At 48.3% G+C, this 16690-nt stretch overlaps 1 protein-coding gene across 1 annotated transcript; it reads right to left on the bottom strand.

The window, feature by feature from the left end:
* Positions 1–235: 235 nt before the first annotated feature.
* Positions 236–16207, bottom strand: MEX3C (mex-3 RNA binding family member C). The gene is made up of 2 exons (XM_086770508.1): positions 15431–16207; positions 236–1554 (listed from the first exon to the last, which is right to left on the bottom strand). The coding sequence occupies exons 1-2, from the start codon at positions 16083–16085 to the stop codon at positions 329–331; spliced, it is 1881 nt and encodes a 626-aa protein (XP_086626634.1). The 5' UTR covers positions 16086–16207; the 3' UTR covers positions 236–328.
* Between the last annotated feature and the right edge of the window lie 483 nt (positions 16208–16690).

The raw sequence follows: 16690 nt of genomic DNA, 5'->3' as shown, positions 1-16690 counted from the left end.
AGAGATCCTTTAGAAAAAATCTGTAAAATTTTTGTGGTTTTGTTTTCAGTTGTGTAATCGATGAAAGCTTCCCCTTGCTGTGCCGCAGGGTCACAGCAGATGGGTCTCGCTAAACCTGCCACCTGCTTACACTGAAGCAGACCGAGACCGCCTCGGCTTAGTGTTACCGTAGCAGCCGTTTGAGAAAGTAGAGATTTATTAACAACTTCAGCCTAATCCCAAGAAAGCCCAACAGTCAGAATTCATTAGGAAGTTTACTAGAGGGTACCATTACACCCATGCCTTTAAAAGTTTTAAAAAGTCCATATATAATAATATCTATGTATATTTAAGAGTGAATTTGGATTGCCTGAGTAACAGCTGTCTGGCAAACGGGACAGGATGGCGCCTCCTTCTCACAGATTTTGTTGGCACACTCCATGCAGAAGAGATTGTGGCCGCAGGGGACCAGGGCCGCAATGACTTCGCTCTCGAAGCAGATCACGCAGTCGTGCTTCCGTCTCGACTCGGGGGGCGAGCTGGATGTGGAGCCGCCGTTGGAAGAGGAATAGCTGTTGGTACCATTGGAGAAAGCGGGGATGTATATGGGAAGGCCGGTTTGGTGGCCGGTGCTCGGTGGGTCGCTCCTCACTCTCCTAGCCAGCGGATGATCCAGACTTTCCTGAAACGTGGGTGACAGGCGAGGAGTAGATGGCTGGCTCCCTTGGCATTGAGGCTTGGCGTTACCAGCAGGGTCGCTACCGAAGCCGGAGAGAGGGTTTACAGGTTCAAAAGGAGTCCAAATGGTTTGGGAAGGCGCCGGTAAGGAGTCATACGCCGGGGAGTCGACCGCGAGGTCTTCCGTGCCCATCGAAGGCAGCGTTTCTCCAAACCAGAAGTTGCCTGTGCTGAATGGACTCGTTGGGCTGAAGTCAGCCAATCTATTGCTTCCAAAATAGGAATCTGTGGAGCCACTTCCCAAGGAGCTGGAGCTGTCATTTCTATAATTAGAAATCATTCTGGTGCGGCCAGGAGGGACAGGATTAGAAGCAAGCCACGCAGATCCCAGAGTGCCTCCTTCGAAGCTCACATCCGTACCGTTGTAGTGGAAATCGTTCTCTTCGTTCAGCTCGATGTAGTTCCCGGTACGCATGGCTATGTGCATCTCGATCTCCTCGCGCGCGCGGTCGACGTTTTCGGGCATGCCCGTAACTTCGAAGACAGGCTCCTTGTCTCTGCTGGGAGTGACGATGTAGGTGTGGGTCTGCTGCTGAATTCTCTTGATTGTAGCTCCTTTCGGTCCAACCACCAGCCCAACTACCCGGTAAGGCACCCTGACTTGGACTGTTGTCTGACCCGGCAGGTTGGGGGTACATGGCAAGCCTCCCAGGGCAGGACCGTTCTTGTTACGTGACGCTCTGATCATGGAGAAGTGTTCAGCAGCTGAGAGAATTTCCCTTTTGGCCATGGCTACGTCCTCTTTTCGTCCAGTGACGACAAAGATGGGTTCTTCTCCACGAACAGGGGTCTTAATGTAAGTATTTGTCTTGGCCCTCAGCGCTTTTATTTTGCAACCTGTTTAAAGGAAACACATGCAAGTTTAGCAAGGCGCCTAAGTTTAGAAAGCCACAAGAAAGCCACCTATTTTAAGCTGTTTGAGAGTTTCAAGAAACCGTAGGGTGAAACCAGAAGCAGCTGTTTTTATCTCTGCAAGCCACACTAGAGAAAGCGGTAACAGCTTCTACCTATTATTTCCAAACAGACCTCTGAAGCTTACAGCCACAAACTATTTCAGCAAGGCTTCTTGGACCGTCACCTCCTCATCTGCTATTAGACGGGGAATAAACGTGGATGGCTTTTTCTCTACGACATCCGCGCTCACGATTATCCCACAAATACTGATGGGTTTATACTTTTTTTTTTTTTTGCATTGATTCGTTATCTTTCAGTTATTTCTAAGGTCCTGCAAAAGGAGTAAAGGCACACATACACACACTGAAGTCTGCTGATACATTAGCCTTCCACTGACAAGCACGGCCTAAAAGAAAACTCAACACTTCTAAGTGAGAGAACAGTCTGTGTTGCAACACATGCAGGATATAGATAAAAATATTGATTTACTGAGAACTCATTTGCTTCCTGTTCTCCATAAGTGTTATTTAAGCCTTCCTCTTCCCTGTGAGATGGAGGAGCCACTCCCTGAACCATCAAGTAGGGGTTCAAGAGGTTGGTCTCATGCAAATAGGGCTTTCTAGGTAATACTACATGCCTACGTGGAATTTCTCTCGTTAACGGGGTAACTACAGCGTGAAAGAGAAGCAGAAAAGTTAATGAAGTGTTTGTCTTTGATTTTGGGGACTGAATTATAAAGTTTGCTAGGACACAGCGGCAGCAGGCTCTTTCCTCAGACGCTTGAGGCATTTTGGCACAGCGTGCACAGAAGCACCTTTCACCCATCACAGGACTGGAAAAGCAGGCAGTGCAAATTTCAGAGAGAGAAACAGGTCCATGAGAGGCAAGACAGACTGCTGGACTCAGTCTTAACTGAATTTAGCCTACACCAAGACAAATTCCAAAGCATGTCGCGCTCAGCATCACATTACAGCGAACCTCATCTTGAAACGATGACAAGCAACACTTGCAGGCCGAGCGTTTCAAGCATAATTTCACTTGCAGAGGGAAGTTTGTCCCCATTTTCCTCATTTACATTCAATATCTCATAACTATCTGAGCACACAAAATGGCCTCTTGGAATAGCGTTTTGTCAGTCCCTCGCACCTGAGGTACCACTAGCAATAATTTTTACAAGATGCACTCTATTCAGGATTATCTACTAACAAATAAAAAAAAGGCAAATATGCAGATGCCGGTGGGAATAAGAGGGTAGAGTCTCTCCTTGCAGGGCCCCTGCACACAGCAAGCACAAAGGCTGAACACAACAGCCCTTTGTTTCCAGGACACAGCTGGAGAGGAAGTTCATTACCTCCAACAGCTCGCTGGAGGGCTCTCAGAGGCCCTACCTCCACTAGAACGTGCACAGCGGAGCACGGGAGGGCTCCCCGCAGGGGAAGCAGTGAGGCACAGGCAGATCTAAGGAAAGGATGCAGAACCCAGAGCTCAGTAAGAAGTTCAGCACGAAGAGAGAACCTCCTCGGCCTTCCACTGCCACCCACCGAGAAGGGCATTAATGCTCTACTAGGTGAAAAAAAGGAAAAACCACAGGCATGAGGTGTCTTCCGGAAGCAGCAAAGCACGCATCCGTTGAAGCCATGCCACTTTCCTGCTCATAACAGACACCAGCACCTTGTTTTGGCAATTCACCTTCACTCCCTCCATCTCTCTGTTCACATTCCTCCCTATAAGCAAACCTGCTTGCCCGCTCTGCTTCCCATGCCTTCACAGCCGCTCATGAAAAGATGGTGGGCCCAAACCTTAAACCCACAAGGATCCCCAAAAACCACGCTGCTGAAGCCTTCACAGCAATGAAGCCCTCTTTACTGGAACACCTAAAACCAGAGTCAGCCTCCTGATGTGTATGAATTATTCTCCAATTTACACAAGTCACTTTCATTTGGTCCGTTCCACCCAAGTATGTGTTCTTATCACCTAGAAATTAGAGAGGCAGCATTTAAAAGAGCATACTACGAGGATTTGGCGTAAGATTTTATATGTATAAAAATATAATTCATTATACACCACAATTCAGAGCCTACTTAATTCTGGTTTCCAAAGTTCCTCATAAATTCTTATAGTTTACATTTTAGACAAGACTTTCAGAACATTTTAGAAACTTAAACCAAATCAGAAGTCTGCAGGTTCTGCTTCCTTCCCCATTTCAGCTGCAAACTCCCAGAGAGGGCTTTGCCAGAGCCACATTTCCAAACTGCTCTGGTGTGAAGAAAAAAAAACGGTCTCACCTTTTCTCCTCAGGCTGCAGAATGGCACAGACCAAGGGGGGCAGAGCTTTTCTTTTAGGGTCTGACTCACATATCTAGAAAGCGGAGGCCAAACACTACCTCAGCTCCCTGCAGCGGTAGAACAAGACTTTTAAGCATCGTAAAGCCGTCTTCAGTGGAAAGGTGACTCCACAGACTGACAAGGTCAACCCTCAAACTTCGCCTGAAAAGTCAGAAAGAACCGAAGAAAGTCGCCACATATGAAAACAGAGATTTCCAAATGAGTCAGCTGGGTTTTGTCCGCACGGAGTGCTGGAAACCCCCACAGCAGTCACGTCAAAACACAAGGTCAGTAGCCCACTATACCACGGCAGCAGGATGATCTTTCTATTTGCTTTTACTCAGCTGCTCTGGTTTCCCACCCTCCTCCATTAGTCATTACTGAGGCGATGATAGGAAGCACGGCTGATCCCATCCCCTCTCTGGACAATTCACGGCATCCAGAGGCACTGTGGCCACGATGACATGAGGTTGGCCAGCTATGAAGTCACACGGCCAATGGATGACTCAAGAAGTTTCTCAGTCTCCTGAGGTTAGATGTAGAAAGACAAAAGGAAAAAAAAAAAAATACACCACCATACACTTTTTCAATAAACCACCAGATTGTTGTATCCAAGATTTTGAAGTACAGAGACAAAAAAGCCTGCAGAGTTCCTGACTTCTGGACTGGAAATTCAATTTAATCGCAGTGATTTTAGTTCTGGTATGATAACGGAAGTCTATTCAGCACAAGTTACCGTACTTGGTTCAGCAGTACGAGCATTCCTAAGCGGCACACTCAGTCATAAGCACATACCAACACAGTTAAAGCAAAACCCTTTGGTTTTGCTTTCGTTCAGGCACAGATTTAGTACCTGCCTGCCCAGGCAGCCGACAGGGAGCCAAGCCCTTTCTGAGCCCTGCAAGCAGTGTTCATCCTGTGCCGGCTGATTTGCATCATTCTCCTCAAGCCTCCTCCCCATTTTTTTTCCCTTAAGAGGATTGTTTGAATGAACAATTGTAACACACCACGAACATTATACTCCCCAAGAAAGTTAAGGGCAGCTCTGAAGGAATTGTTTACCACATACACTACCAATTTCAAATGACCAAATTCTTCCTTATTAAAAAAAGGTGATAGGAAAATAGATTTTTTTTTTCCCTCCCCCTCTTGAAGTGAGAGTTAAGTGTAGCAGTCACAGCACCCACAGCCCTCACCCATCAAGCAGTGACAACCAGCTTTCACTCTGACTTTCACCTTTCATCATCGCTAACAGGACGAGATACACCAAACCCAGTCTCAGGCCATTTATTCCACGAGGGAAACTCCCCAACGGAGCCGGCAGAGCCAAGCGACCGCAGCAGACACCCTGCGTGTGCCTGCCTTGCACCACGCCAGCAACCCTGCTGCTGGGAGCCAAGAACCATCCGAAAAAACGTCCCACAGACTCCTCTGCACAGCCACACGGTGGTAGCCCAGGAGAAACGGCATCTTCCCCCAATTTTTCTTCTGATGAATTCACCTCAACTCCACAGGCTGGGAACGGGACAAGGAGTGATTTACAGATGAAAATTCCTCTGTGGTGTGGTCTCTTCTCAACAACTACATCGCGGAAGGGAATCCTTCACGCCTCTGAGCACCAGCCTTAGGAAAACGCAGCCTGCCAAAGCAGAGACACACACCTCGGACCCACGTTCCTCCTGCAGCTCCTGCCAAGCACTGTGAAACTGCGGCACATGTGGGAACCCAGACCTCCTTACCATCACGTCTGTTTGACCTTGTCTTCCCAATTACATAGGGCTTTGGGGAAAAAAAATATATTTTTCAGGGTTTTTATCTAAATAGAAGCCTGGGAGTCACGGTGGGAAAAATTCAGTGAACAGCCCCGCTGAACCACAATCAAATGGCAACACCAGTTTCCTCTCCTTCCCTGCCCCTGATGGGTACCTAGCTAAGGGGACCAAAACAGAGAACCTCCCGCAGCTCTTTAGCACACAAACCCTGTGGGAAGACACCAGCACTGCTCGGGCCATAAGAGCAGCAAGCAGAGTGAAGGGGCATCGGCACAAACGCAGGAGGCTGGGCTTCTGAGCGGCCCTCACCAAACCTGGCACCATCCAACTCCGCCCCAGAGCAGAGATCTCACAGGCTGGCCTCTGCGTGTTAGCACCGAAGAGAAAGGTGTAGTTCACAGGAATGTATTTCTCAGCAGCTTCCCGTTATCTGATAAAAGACAATACTGTATTACAGCCTCCACTCAATGCCGTCTTTAGCTCTCTGACTATCGACTCTGTAATACTCACCCACTAAGGAGGTGGTGACAGAATAATTAGCAACATCAACCTGGAACCATGAGCTTCTAAATAGAGACCACGGTTAATTCCTTACCTACAAAGTAAGGGCAGGGTCTGGGAAGTCCCCGCAGCGGATGGTACGGCATCCAAGGAACGCCAAGGAGAGAGGAGGCTCCACAGGGATTTGTCTTCCATGAACCTGCAACTGTCGTGTGCGGACACAGCTCTGAAGGCAGAGCCTGTTAATCTGGCACAGCCCTTATTTCATCGCTAGGTCAACACAAGCTCTTAATTGGAAAGTGCAAACCCCTGCAGCTACGGTAACAAGGGATTCGCAGAGGCTGAAACGCTGGACGTACCGTAAGGCCAACGGCTGCTGGGTCTGCAGGGCCTAGCGCTGCCCACCTGATTAATAAACAAAGAAAAATTGAGCTACTTCATTAAAAACCACCGCTCTACGAATTTTTCAGAAGAGCTGTTCGTTCCCACTGGTGGTGAAGGCTGCTTTCTTTTGCCTAAACATACACAGTGCTTCCTCCTGCTTGTGACACAGCTAAAAATATCCCTCCGGTTTGTGATCATACAGTGGAAAACCGATATATGCCCCATTTATTAAGCACACAGAGATGAAGGCATTGGGACAGTAAATGAAACCCTATTCTAAACTGTTTAATGGCTAAACCTCCTTAAGCAGGCCGGCTACACAAGAAAATCACGAGCAGAACATTTCTGGCACTTCACTGTGTTATTAAACTCATGAAATACTACCTGTGGTCCAGCCAGCTGATAGACTGACTCTGGTTACTATTGCCTTTCACCTACCATCAATTAATTCATCTCACACCTCGCTTTAATTCATAGGCTGGAAAAATCTCAACTATTGACTTTTTTTTTTTAACCGACTGTTGAATACAGTTTGTTGATTCAAGGCAGATGAAGAAAGTAATTTCTCCACACTTGCAGAAGATGCTGATCTGCAAAAAACCCGTAGATCTACATACTTAGACAGTGATTTATCACCCCTCCAGCATTTTGATTACAGGAATGAAGGCCGTAAAAAATATTACTTTTAAATTTTGGTTTTTTTTTTTTCAACAATTTCAAGAGACATCCTAAGCTTGGAGAATAATTATCAAATAACATTTTTTGAAAGCAAGTTTCCCTTTATTTTTATGCAGCCTTCTCTACAGCCAGAGGTAAGCCAAGAGAAATCTCACAGAGCACGGCATTCATCCTGAAGACAGGACCAGACCAACCACCAACAGCTTGAACAGCTCCCCATTAGCACTCTGTAGCACAGAAAACAGCCTGATCACTGTTTGGGTTAATCACCTAGTAAAATCAGGGCTCCCGTGTGACAACCAGACGCGACACGTGCCAGAGAGCTAACAAACATGAATACACCAAGAGACGGGCACAGCTTGCAGCTGGGATTTGCTCGAGCTCCCGGGGCAGGTCGCTGGCAGGTTTGGAAACAGGAGATGACAGTCCCCAAAGAAGGGACCAGGCTAACTGCTTAAATGGGGACACGGACATACACAGATTTTGAGCAACAGCTGTTCTGTTCACATAACAAACCAAAGCGATCTCCTCCCTGGTGGTACCCAAGCTGCGGTTCCTTGGAGATGGCCACGTAAAGCGCACACGTAGAGCTGCGAGATCAGCATCACTGGGAAAGGCTTCTCCCACAGGCTACCCAAGCACTACTCCTGACTTTCATTAAGTTGTATTTTTGAGGAAACTTTCCATTTATCACAGTGGGGATGCTTCATAACGAGAACACACCAAGCAGAGCTTCTTCTCAAATTTATAATCCAAAATGCGATACCGATACAGCTCAAAACTTGGGAGCAAAGTTCTGGCTGTCTGGAGTGCGGCTGTATTAAAGATTTCAGGCAACGACTGCACCTCGGAAGTGCTGAACGTGGGTAATAACCATCTCTCACTTCTAACTGTAACGACACTACAACAAGCAATGCTGCAAGTAGGCAGGTTAGTGAGTGGCGCAGAGGAGAAAGGAAAACCCAGCTGACAGCCACTCTGATAAAGCTGTTTCAAGAGAGGAAAGATGACATACAGGTCTTTCAAGAGAAATAAAGATTAGAGTGGTTTATACCGAAGACATTTTTCCCTGCCTGCTGACCCCCTCACTACCTTAGCGCTGCAATCAAAGGCTTCTCGCTAGGCTGCAGTTCCCAAACGCCCGTGCCTGCCTGTGGAACATTTCAATATGACTCAGGCTATATATAGCGACCGAGGCTGCTCCCATTATAATTCCATCACACTTACCCATTTCTGAGGAGCAACTGGCCACTTATTCCGCTTTGTATTTCTTACAAGTACAAACACTAAGATGATACATGACCTTCCTACTTGTCATCATTCAGCTAGAACCATAGAAGGGTTTTTTAGAGAAGATACTCTCCACACAAGCACTTCAAGCTTGAGTGCACCACGTGCTGGAGCCGCACGGGCTCAGGCTTGTTGAGGCACCAGGAAGGAGGAAAACCCGGAGATCTCAAGTACCTTAACCGAAAGGCAAGGAGTCCCAGTCAAGCACTCGGCTGTGCCAGACCACAGGGAGCAGGACTTTGTCTGGCCCTACTGCTGTCCAGCTAATGGATGGGAAAAGAGTGGAGCTCCAAGACTCGGAGACGCTGGAGAAAGCTTCCCAAGGGAAGGCTGCTCACAAGCTCTCAGGGACAGTTCCCTCTCTGGAAAAGGAAAGCCCTGGTTCAAGAACCATGTACAAACTCTTTAATAAAGATTTCCTAGGTAGATACCAATTTATTTATATATCAAGCCAGCACAAAATGAAGAGTCTGTACACTCTATATGTTTCCTTCTATATGTCAGGCTAGGACAATCTATCACATCAGCAATCACACAGGTAGAGGAATGCTCCAGTTCCCAAGACAGACGGCAACTTGGTAAACAAGTCAGACGCAGCAGAAGAGCCAGAGGGCAGCAACTCATATTATTAATTACTCGCACCACTGCAGCACCAGGACTAATGTAACAGCTGCTGAGCAAAATCAGAAAGATACAGTAGCAGAAAAGCAATAGTTATAGAAGAGGGGGATTTTGTCCAACAAGTAAAATAGTTACAGGAAATAACTTGTTTTCATGACGAATATCGATCTAGTGAGCGAAACAGATCAGTGGGAGCAACAGTGCTGGGAAATCAGACCTGCACAAGGAGGATATTACGAAAGACCACCGTTCAACATGCCATGCAGCATGCAAAGGTGGTCAATGAAAGGAAGATTACAGAAAACCCACGCAAATCTTCACCCACACCCAATCTCCGATTCAAAAAAATGCTGTTAAGAGCTGTGTTTTCATATACAAAAATCAAATGTAGAATGAACCAGAAGGTAAGAAGGGAGAGATGCTGTGTCTTTGTTCAAAGGAGCAGCAGAGAACTTGGTGCAGGTCACAGAATTACTGACTCACAGCGAAGGAAACCGAGATCTTGGACACAGGCAAGATCTCACGAACTTAAAGGAATACCTGAAAGAGAGAAAAAAAGGAAGACATTCTTAAAGAGTAACTGAAATTGGGAACAAAAGCCTGGTTTAGAGCCTTTTGGCCTTTTCTTTTGATTAAATGAAAATGTTCTAGTGCTCAGCCGCCTTTTTTTTTTCCCTTGTTACAGAAAGTTTGCAACCCTATCCCTGCTAAATTCTTTGCCTGCAATGGGGAATTGACCCTGTAAGGGTGGAGGTATTGCATCAAAAAAACAAATTGAACAATTTTGAGATATCCAACACTTTTTTTTTTGTTTAGAACAAAGTTTCTCTTCCAGAAATTCAGACCACGGTGTATTAGAAGAGAGGGTAACAGGGGCTAAGACAGGGAAACACACAACATCTGCTGACTTTACTAACAGCTTGAAAAAAAATCCATCACCATTTTCTCCTGCCACAGACTGGTTAATCCAGCACAGTTCAGAAGCACATAAATCAGGGCTTCTTCTGTACGTTATAAACTTTAAAAACATACTCTTTTCCTACACAGCAATTTTACAAGAAAAACAAAATGACCGAAGGATTAGAAACATTTTATGTCACAAGATTTTTGTTATTTTAATTTCAGCTTCATCCAAAGATCTTAACTTACCACACTTCTGGCAGGCTACACAAAAAGAAAAATCTCTCAAGTGCACACCATGTTCAGTGCGCTTCCCACCCAACAAGCCAGACAAGAGCAGCGTTTATGACTGAGGATTTACGATCCCAGCTGGACAGCCTGCACCCTTCTGACACACTTTGCATCCTGAGTTGAATCTGTGCACAGCACAAGTGACAAACAGCAGAACTGAAGAGTCTGTCACACAGCACCAGAGCAACAGGACACCGAAACTTCAGGAGCGGTTTCAGACTGCGCCGGGCCACAGTACGCTTGCGTGCTTCAGTTCCTGGAGTTCCAGGCTCTAAAAGTGACAAGGCTTCAACTTCTCAGAAAAAAACAGTCTTTATCTTGGATTTCAACGAATTGCTCAAGTTTTCTTCCTGGCTTTCCATTTAATAGACCACTTAAGAACCTGCTTGTTACAGAAGATGAAAAAAACAAAAAAAACAAAAAAAACAACCAACCAAAACCTGAAGTGTAACTGCCTTGTCAGCTTTCACTTAAAATTAAGTCAGCTGAACCTTTTTGTCTGTGGCAATCAACACCACAGAGATGTGTGATGACTTAGTAATGCAAATTAAACTGATTCTTGAGAGCGGGGATCTTAAGCACCCAGTTCAGACAAACCAACAGACAATTCAGACTGTGCTTCTCCTGACCTCTCGCAGGTCAGCAATTAATAACCAGTCAAGGCTCCGTATGCATCACGAGTAATTTGGTAACATTATCACAACACACTGAGACATAACACCAGACGCACAGCTCTTTGTGAGAGCACTATAATTATCCTACCATAGGACATCTACGTACTGTACTCAGCTAACACAACTATTTGCTCCAGGACGGTTTTAGCACTGTTTCCACTCTCCAGGACTGACAGCTATCATTTTTATCTGGCTCTTCAGCTATGGCAGATAGTTATCAGCTACCAACTTATCAGAATTATTTTGTTTCAAGTCACAAGACTATTTTGAGCAAAGTAATATTTTTGCTCAAGAGCCCACATTAAAAAGCAAAGAGCAAAAAGGAGTTCAAGACCATTAAATATGCATTAAAATGTTATTTTAGTTGCAAGGCCGCCTCACACAAAGCAGACTTGTCATTATTGATTTTATCAGTGAAGTGGGATGATATCATTCCTCCTCCTCTTACTCATCTGGGGTTTGGAGACTGCCCTGCCCGTTTCAAGTTCTGCAGCCATCCACCAAACCATTCTTACTGAGGAGAGAGAAGCGCCAGGCTTTACAGCTAAGCAGCTCCAACGTGAGTGATGTCTTAGGGAGAAAAAACACCAGTGTCAGCTTCACCAAGGATATAAACACTTGGAAAATCACGTTACTTGGAGAGTCACAATGCTGGAATGCACTGGTAAATATATTCCAGCAATAATTAACTGAAGACAGTTAATACACTCCAGGATGCAGCCTCTCTCCACAGGACAGTCTTCTGTCCCTTTCGGCATCTCTCAGGCTTTCTGTTAATGCCTCTGATGCCACCTGTCCTTTTCGCATTATTCAAAAGAGCTTTTATACACGCCCTTTTTCAGCATTAAAAAAGTAACAGGGGGCACTGAAGAGTCCAGTTACCCCTGTCAAATCCCTACAAATCCCTGTCAAGGCCTACTAAGCCACGGCAGGATTGCTACAGAGTCACCAAGTTTACCTGTGTGAAACAGTGTTCAGATGATCCACAGCAACCTGTGCAAGTCCTTCACATGATTCAGAGATTAAAACAAAATCTCCCAAGTTAGTTCTCCAGAAGCTGGTTGTTTGTTTGTTTTTTTTTTTTTTAAGTCTGGATACGTGCTTATATAATTTTGGGTATACGCCCTATACCAGCTTTTCTCAGGCAAACAAGGTCACCTCCTCAGCAATGCAGCTTTCTTGCTGCTGATTCTCCAGAGCACTTTCTCCAACTTCATGTTGTTTAAACCCATGCAACTTCCTGGTTTTTAAGCTGCTGACGGCAAAGGAAGTCGCTCTTCTCATCAGCACGACGACTGGCCAGCTTACCAGGTTGGCCAGGGTTGGATGCAACAGCTAGTTCAAATTCATACAGGAAGCCTGTACAATGCCACGCACGGGATCTAGTTTTCCTGGCTCCCAGTCACAAGCCTTAACAAGAATAAAAGGATACAAATATCTTTTCCTTTGTTGTTCACCTTTGAGATTCGAAGACTACAAAGAATTCTATTAAACTACCCCCATCACTGTTTGTCAGCTTCATTTTTGGGGGGGCAAGAGCAGTAAGAAATGGTTGAGACTGTTTTAGTGTTAAAAACAACAACAACAAAAAAAAAAGCACAAAAACCTGACAGGTTTCAGAAATACTACAGGAGTTTTTTGTTTGTTTGTTTGTCTGTTTTGTTTTTTTTTTTAAAGAAGGAACATCTACTGTTCGTTATAAGAAAATCTTACTTAAGCCTTTTTCCAGTGATTTAAATGCTTCCAGCAGCACCACACTGAACTACTGTCACAGTAACCCCGCAGCCTCCGACGCAGCTTCACAAGAAAACCGTCAGCCACAAGGTACGTTTCCGGCACTCCACACCTTCAGCAGCTGCGACGTCCCGCATCCGCGCACAGCAACCAGCACAGAGCCGGTACGCACAGCCACCCACGCGGGAACCTGCAATACAGCGACTGAGAGCGGGGCTGTGGGAGCACCACTTCACTGCCTCAGGTGCTTTATTTATTTCAGAAACTTGCACACGACTGAAAAAAAAAAAAAAAATGTTGAATGCAAGCACCAGAAAGGTTTTTGCTTGTTTACAGCTCTCTTAGTAATCAGGGGCTCCTTCAGTCTAGTAAAGTGTCTGGAAATTCTCTTCCTCTGTGCAAAAAAATTAGATATGGATAAAGAATACCGTGGAATTCCAGTTATCATTACTCTTTCAGTTAGGGGGCTAGGACTTAGAACAAACATGCTTTCAGGCACAGCCATGAGGCCTCCTGCAAAGCCCAGATCAAACTCAGCATTCCTGGTATTTCAGAGACAATTTTTTTGTACTGCAGACATTTCAAGTTCTTTTGCTACCTCACGAAGACGGCAACAGAAATAATATAAACTTAATCTTTGTGAAAACCCACCAGAAGTAACATTCCAATTACGTAATTGGACATTAAAGTATTAGAGCACAGAGGAGTCTGGCATAAAACTTCAGCTGAATTCGTTCCAGATAATGCAACCAGCGGGTTACGATGCGTGCGCAGTACCTTCATTTTCAGAGAGAGCAGAGCCATCAGCCAAGGATGCAGCCTTGCTCGAGGCAGACCAAAACGCGCTACAGCTGATGACACTTTGCTGGGTGGAGAACAGACACATGCAGAGCAGGTGGATGAGCGAGCCGGCACAGCTCTGGGTCATAAAAGGAGATGCAAGGACTAGTATTTCTAGGAAATGTGACAAATATTGAGTGGAACTAATACAACTTACGTAAGTCGGTCTCTGACTTCGGTAACAGTTTTTTTAGCTCTCCCTCCACTCCGTCTGCTCCTTCCTCTTTTGTAGCCCTACTTCTTTTTATGACACAGTCCCTCCCCACGGAAGCTAAATATTTTATCACAAACCAAACAGAGTGACATCAGATAAGAAATCAAAGCAGAGGCAGCAGAGGAACCCTTCAGGAACAACGACCCTATTTTTATGCAAACTCCATTATCTTGTTTTTAAGTGACTCAAAGCACTGAGAAATACACTTCAGGGAACAATCCTGCTCTGGTGGAGAATAAACACGGCAGCCTAATCTGACCTGGAAGCCTAATAGTTTGTATTTCTCTTAGAGGACGGTAGCAATAAGTGTTTTCAGTTCTGTTCCCCCCCCCCGCCATCCCCAATGACACACGAGCAAAGTCTTAAAACGTTCAAACATTATTTCTTGGAAAAGATGTTTTCTGCTTCGGAACAGAACGGACTTGTCTACACCAGAGGAAGCTACCTGCCAATTTCTGCAGCACAGGCTTTGGTTCTCCTTTGACACACCCAGCAAAAAAAAAACCACCCTCGGCTGCTAAAAGCCTAAAATAAACGTAGGAAGAAAAACCAACAGTCTGCCCAAGCATCGGTGCTCACTGGGCATTTCTTTAGCTCCACACTGTTTTAGATCGATTTTACCATTTATTCCATCATAAAAAAAAAAAAAAAAAAAAAGAAACAAAAGCCACATTGATGTCTAGACCAGACAGCATAACCGCTTGTTATTTGAAACAATCGGCAAACAAGACACACAACCCCCAAACCAATAAAAAGTAACACAGAAAAGGGGGGAAGAGGAAGACAGCGGCGACTTCATTGTCTGCACTTCCACACCTACGCCTGACACTGCTCGGCGCGTCTCCCGATATATAAAAAGTGCTTTTAAAATTAGGTTCGCTGCCAGAAAGCCGGCGCGAAACGTCGTCTTTCTCACTCCTCCGAGCTCCGCTCCCAGGAGACGACACAAAAGGTCAACAAGGAATGTGACATCACAGACGTGACCTTATCCTAACGGCGTAAGCGAGACCCACGGAGTGTGGCAACGGCGATCAACAGGAAGCCACAACCCCAGCAGCAAGACAAGGGCTTTCACACAGGGCTGCACGTGGCTCCTTTCTCCATCTCCGGAGGTCCCAGTTTTGTTTCACCAAGCGCTGCAAAAAGCTGCAGGAACAGCGTCAGCCCGTGCCCCGCTCTGCAAGGCAAGCAAGTTAAAAGTCCTTCGCCCAAAAGTCTTGGTAAAACACGGTCCAAAGTTCCTTCCAGCTGCTTACTGAAGACACACGCCGGCTGTCACCAAAGACCAACCACTACCTGTTTGCGGCCAGGCTCCACAGCGTGTTTTAACCCCTCAAATTAACCACGAGCGAAGGTCCCAGTTAACCCAGAGACGGCTCCCGGCTTCTCAAGCAGGGCCAGCACCCTGTCCCCCGTGGGGAAGCCGGGCTTTGGGCGAGGAGAGCTCAACCCCGGGGGTGCACGAAGCCACTCCCGAGGCGAGGGGATCCCGCAGCCCGTCCCCGGCCCCGGGGTCGCGGGAGCAGGGGTGCAGAAAGAAGGGCGGCAGGCCCAGGCCAGGCCGCGGCCCACCTCCCCACGTTACCCCAACTCACCCTGCCGACCCACGATCTCGGCCACATGCTCGGAGCTGGGCACGGGCACGCACTCGGTGGTGTTGACGCTCTTTCGGCGGAGAGCCGCCGCCTGCTCGCCGCTCAGGCCCGCCGCTCCCCCGCCGCCGTAGGCCAGCACCGCCGCCATCATGCCCTGAGGATCGGCCGCCCCGCAGAGCGGCCCCGCCGCCGCCTCCTGCGCATCGAAGGAAGGCGAGAGCAGGACGGAGCCCAGCGCCGGCAGCAGCGGCTGGGAGGGCGAGGAGAGCAGCAGCAGCGCGGCTCGGTCTTCTTCTTCTTCTTCCTCCTCCTCCTCGTCCTCCCCCCCCAGCAGCTCCTCCTCCTCCTCCAGGTCTCCCGCCGCCTCCTCCTCCTCCTCCTCCGGCTCCCCGGGGGGGTCGGGCGGCGGCACCACACCCGCCCGCTGCCGCCGGGCCGCCCCTCCTCCTCCTCCTCCTCCTCCTCCTCGTCCCCCGCCGCCGGCGGACAGGCCGTGGAGGCCGAGGCCGGCGAGGCGCTGCTGGAGTAAAAGCAGCGGGGGGTGCGGGGAGAGGCGCGGCGGCTCGGCGGCGGGGGAGGAAGAGGAGGAGGAGGAGGAGGAAGAAGAGAGGGGGGAGGCCGCCGCGGCGGCGGCGGCGGTGCTGCCGCTGGGCATGGCGAGGGGAGGCGCTGCGGGCCGGGCCTAAGGGCGCGGGGCCGCCATGGCGCGGCGGGCTCCGAGCGACGGCGGGGCGCTGGGGGCCGCGCTGCTCACGGCGCCTTTCGTCCCATGGCCGCGCTCCCTCGGCGGCGGCGGCCGCGGGCAGCGGCGGCGGCGGCGACGGCGGCGGCGGCAGCGCCGGCAGGGGCGGGGCTTCGCCGCCCGTTCGGCCCCGCCCTGCGGTCGCCGCCGCGCCATTGGGCGGCGGAGCCGGTTCCTGGGCGGGGCCGGGAGCGGGCGGGGCCGGCGGCGCCGCCATTACGCTGCCGTGCGGAGCGGTGGCTCCGGGGCCTGGCAGCCCCCTGGGACGCACCGGGGGCCCGTGAGGGAGGCTCGGCCGTGGCGTCCTGGGCTTAAATTCGGCCAGTTCCGTAAAACTGTGAGACCGAAGGAGGTGTAGGTTCACGTCACAGGTGGAAGTTTTCAGGCAAATCACTGAATCACAGAATGGTTTGGGTGCGAAGGGACCTTCAAAGCCCACCCAGTCCAACCCCCCTGCCAGGAGCAGGGACATCTCCAACCACATCAGGTTGCTCAGAGCCCCGGCCAACCTGGCCTGG

This window comes from Chlamydotis macqueenii, chromosome Z, assembly GCF_036417535.1.
Source record: "Chlamydotis macqueenii isolate bChlMac1 chromosome Z, bChlMac1.mat, whole genome shotgun sequence".
NCBI classification, from domain to species: domain Eukaryota; kingdom Metazoa; phylum Chordata; class Aves; order Otidiformes; family Otididae; genus Chlamydotis; species Chlamydotis macqueenii.
The sequence above is the reverse complement of the archived record's forward strand: the minus strand, read 5'-3'. Positions and strand labels throughout refer to the sequence as shown.